Genomic DNA, 4,700 nt, shown 5'->3' with positions numbered 1-4,700 from the left:
TCTCTCTCGGGCCTTTACTATTCCTAAAATGCTGTACGTCTAACAGGTTCTTGAGCTCTACATCAGACAGGCTTTCACAGAACATATGCTTTCTGCTGTTGGATGTATGTCTTCTGATCGGTGATGCGGGACGGGCTGCGCGCGCCTTCGAACTTCTTGACAAAGACATGGTAGGCATTGACAAGGACGAGAAGGATAAGGACAAAGACAAGGAAAAGGTGTGTCTCAACTTATCTCCAATAGGCGATTGCTATTGAGCTTTCAACTCACCTCAAATAGACGTTTACAGTACCAATACATACCAGTTTACACATGGATTGCTCAGAGTGAAACTGTACATACCTACATGTTAGTTGTAATGCGTGATATCAACTCGACAGATGCGAAGGCGCCAGTTGTAATCTCCGTGTAGTACTCACCCCTTTCCACTTGCACACCACCTACAGTCGCAACCAGAGGAAGAGATTTCGCAGTTCCGCTTCTTATTCCATCTGTACAAAGCTAAGCTGTATATCATGACGCGCTCGTTCAAGCTGTGCAAACGGGAAATGAAATCCTGTCTGAATGCCAGTAATTCGGTATGATATAAGTCTCTCGCTCGAACAGGCAGGTCCTGGACGAACTATTTCTTTGTACCGAATCCCTACCTATTTTGAAGCACGCGTCGCATATCTAATTCACATAATTGCGCGTGCTTGATACATCTTGCCAGTGCTTGCTCCTGCTCACTGCACTGCGCCACCTGCCTATCACTCCATTTCCAACAACAAACCGTCACTCATTCTCCTTACAGGAGCCTGCCGGATTATTCCTGAAGGGTAATTTTGAGTACCTGCGGAAGAATCACCGCAAGGCCATAAAGTTGCTCAACGGGTGTCCTAATCTGCCCGCGAGTACTGTGCTACCCGTGCTCTACTATAATAATTTGGCCATAGGTGAGCGAATTCTTACACATGGTGGGCGATAAAGTTAATCTTGCACAGACTTATTTGTGCGATATGGCCTCTTACTTGCTTTTGGGTTCACATAGGTACCGATAAGTTGATGAAGGTCCAAAACAGTCTGCGAATAGTATGATTACATAAACGGGTGGTGTTAGTAATTAAGACCGTATTCTTTCCATTCGTTATGTCATCTACAGTCCATTTCCAATTGAACAAACCGAACATGGCCGCATTCTACTTTGCTAAGGCATGGAAAGCTAATGAAGTGTTAGCGGCCGCGCAATCAGCGAGCCAAGGTACATCGGTGTTGGAAGCCGATAAACGTTATGAGTTGGCGTACAACCATGGATTACAGGTATGTATAGACCAAGATTGTGTGCTCGAGTTTCCTGTGTATCTTTATTTATAATAATAAAACACTCGTCTTTCAAATGCACGAGCTGTATCATGTTCAATCCTTTCCGACCAGGACGAACGGACATGTAAGTATCAGTGCACACCTAATTTGCCCGTTAACTGAATAGCTGCCACCGCGATTTTGTGCGTGTAATTATGTTGAAATTCAGAATAGTAATCACGCTTCGGATTCTCAACATACACCGATGGGCCGTTCCTGCAGCAATGACTGGCTGCAATCCAATTACTACATTTGTTAACATTATTCATCCTCGTGCCTGTGTATACTACAGCTCCTGTACTCAGGTCAGCCTAAGGCTGCCTTTGCCTCTTTCATGCGGTCTATTCCCGCCTTCCGCAACGAATCCCTGGTGTGGCTCCGCTTAGCCGAATGCTGTGTGGGTGTGCATGCAACCAGGAGAACGGCCTTCAATCGAGCATCAGAGCCTGTGACCATTGTGAAAAAGGTCGTAGGCACCAAGCCGTATAAGACCGTGGTAATATCTGAGAACTTCCCTGATCCAATCAAGATGACCCTGGCGAGTGGGAGGGCTAGTGTCTCCCCAGGGGAGCGACAGGAAACGATGGAGACCAATCCCGTGTGTGGGCATGCTGAGCCTTCGCTGCAATTTGGGCTGTGGTGTGCTAGGAATGCCATGGTGTTGGCGAGTGCACAGCAGAGTAGGGCAACAGAGGTGCAGAGTGCGTACGCGAGTGCCAATGCGAGCCTGGCTGGGAACAAGGACGACGATAGCGGCAACCATGGCAACCAAAATAGCAATAACAACAATAGTAGTACTGTTGATAATGACGGGGACGGGCTCTCAGGGCCGGATGCGGAGTGTGTGGAGACAACCATCCAGCTGAACATTGTGTACCTGTCCTTACACCTGTGCGACTACAACTCGGCCCTGTCGGTGTGTAAAGACATCCTTACGCAACGGCCATCAGACGGTAATGCTGAAAGAAGCGCAAGCAAGAGTGTGTCACCCACGCTGAGGTGCATTGCGCAGTTGTACGCGGGAGAGGCGTTGATACGTCTCGGGCGTATTCAGGAAGCTGAGCACATGCTCAGTCCCACCGCAGAGGGCTTTGAAGGTGCGTTTTTGGATGTGACTGTGAATATGAATGACCCGTACACTCTGCCGCACAGCACGCATATGCAGCCTGCGGCCCTGCCTGGGTCCAGCAGTCATAACAGTAATGCGAATAATGGGCGTGTGAGTGTTGGCAGCAACAACGGCAGCACTCAACAGTCTTCTCCCGGTATGTTGGCCAACTCATCAGTTGGAGGGGGCACCAAATGTGCTAATATGTTGTACAGCTCGCGAGGCGTGCAGAGTTTTGTACAGAACTCGCCCCAGACCGCTTTCAAGGCCCAACTTCTGATCAATCTGGCCGTGGGATTCTGCCGTAGAGGTGACTTTGACAGAGCGGAGAACGCTATGATTGCTCTGATGCGCCTTCTTCCTCCAACCGTGCCGTATCCGCCCCAGGCTGTATTGATAGCCGTATATATGGATATTGCAAGAGGTATGTAACCACTGTCAAATTTTGATAATTTTTTCAATGTATTCATATTGTATGATCGTATTTATAGTTTGCTTTTCATCCTGCACTGAACTCGCCATTCATTCACACTTTTTATATAATCCGCTTCCTCTGTTAGGCAATTCTGTGAACGCACTGCGGATGGTAAAGCAGCATTCTCTCCCACTTTCGTGGACTAATATGGGACAGAACAACAATTGGCGACAGCAGTAGCTCGGATAGCCGTCGTCAACCGCACGAGAGTATATATGCACATGGGTCAGATGGTGTATGTGCGTCGTGCCTCAATCTTGCGTTTAAATGCAATAGAGATGGCACGTTGTGATATTGTACAATTAGAGGGTATCGCATACGCACATACACAATCGGGGTAAGTGTTCTCGCGCTCCAATGATTAGTGATACTTCTACAGCGAACACCAAGCGTCCGTCTACGTATACACACAGCACTCAATAAAGCATACTAAATTGACGATGGGGTGGGGAGTGTATATTTTTTGGTTCATCGCTTACGCATGTGGGGAAGTTTGTGCACCGGGATAAGCTTTTCTTTTCTTTTTTTGTTCGCCCGTGCTAGGCCAGTTAGAAGTAGATGCATCATGTCGCATACCATGGTCTATTATAAGTACAATCCTGACTGCTGCTAGTTTGCTATGGATATGCTCATAGCATCCTTGATTTACTGTAACATGCCGAGGATGGAAACTCGCAAGTTGTAATATTAAGCAACTAAAGGTGATTATATGTATGTCAAGCTGTTGTATACGATGATCCTTTGGGTTCAACGAGTACTACAATTATCACATCACGCGCATATTCTTGAACGGGGAGGGTTTTTTAGGATGCTAGTAATATCTTTCCCTTTCCCTCCAGCTGGCAAGTGCGTAATTGAATTCATTAGTACAAGCCTAAAAGTATTTATATCTTGTATATTGAGCTAGTTTCCAATGTTAGCTGGTATTTCCATATTTTGCCCGATTCGCCTATATCGCCTATAAAAGTTGATCTACTATTTGGCGAGTATTTGGATGAAATGAAGTAAGAATGTGCAAGATAGCCCAACAGAACTTTATATAAAATTTGTATGTATATATATTATATATATATATTATAAATACCAAATCCGATCCTGTCTTCGGTGAAATTCAACCTCGAGGAATAAAAGTTGGAATTCCGATGGGAAGACATCTATTCTGTACGGATAAATCATTTTTTTGCGCTTGCCCATTGTAATCATTCACCTGGTCAATATATTTGCATATAAAAAAATACATCCGTGCTTTAGCATCGAATGCCTGAGCACTGAGTGTATTTTGCACCATGACGCGGCCGATGGAATTTATGGAATACATAAAGAACTTAATTGAACATAAATGTGAATATTGCAGACTAGAGCAAGAAGTACATTGTACAATGTGTTCTGAACTTCGCCATAGCACGATTGTCTATGTGCATTTAGCTGCAAAAACCAAAACAGCATCACTTACGCAAGATCATTAGGTTTACATAGTCTTCATGGTACTTAGGCGACAGTGTGGCCGTACTACGTAGACGGCGGTATCAAGGGAACAAAAGTCAGCTTTCAGTACCCCTGTGATTCTAGCAGAGTTTGCACCATTGTAAATATAGAGATTGAACAGACGACACGCTGCTCAAACCTGATATCGATTCTTCGGGCCGAAAAGGAGTCAAGATCTGCTACGTATGATTCATAAACATTGGAGTACGCCATTCGTAGTATGGAATAGAGGTGAAAGCTTCCTACGATACGTTACCCATGTGGGAATATTCTCGAACAATGAACCTTGGG

At 45.4% G+C, this 4,700-nt stretch overlaps 1 protein-coding gene across 1 annotated transcript in view; it reads left to right on the top strand.

Annotated features, from left to right (window-relative positions):
- Nucleotides 1–3,363, top strand: part of SARC_01792 (hypothetical protein) — a gene marked incomplete at its 5' end in the record, with an annotated part of 7,201 nt that extends 3,838 nt beyond the window's left edge. The window contains 6 exons of the mRNA XM_014304460.1: nucleotides 47–218; nucleotides 447–578; nucleotides 794–935; nucleotides 1,142–1,299; nucleotides 1,634–2,873; nucleotides 3,010–3,363. Of these exons, the coding sequence (XP_014159935.1) occupies nucleotides 47–218; nucleotides 447–578; nucleotides 794–935; nucleotides 1,142–1,299; nucleotides 1,634–2,873; nucleotides 3,010–3,104 (1,939 nt within the window). The 3' untranslated portion in view covers nucleotides 3,105–3,363. The remainder of the gene's footprint in view (nucleotides 1–46; nucleotides 219–446; nucleotides 579–793; nucleotides 936–1,141; nucleotides 1,300–1,633; nucleotides 2,874–3,009) is intronic.
- Nucleotides 3,364–4,700: the final 1,337 nt, after the last annotated feature.

The sequence above is a fragment of the Sphaeroforma arctica genome (assembly GCF_001186125.1).
Source record: "Sphaeroforma arctica JP610 unplaced genomic scaffold supercont1.75, whole genome shotgun sequence".
Lineage (NCBI taxonomy): Eukaryota > Ichthyosporea > Ichthyophonida > Sphaeroforma > Sphaeroforma arctica.
Note: the sequence above shows the minus strand (reverse complement) of the source record. Positions and strands in the feature narration are given on the sequence as shown.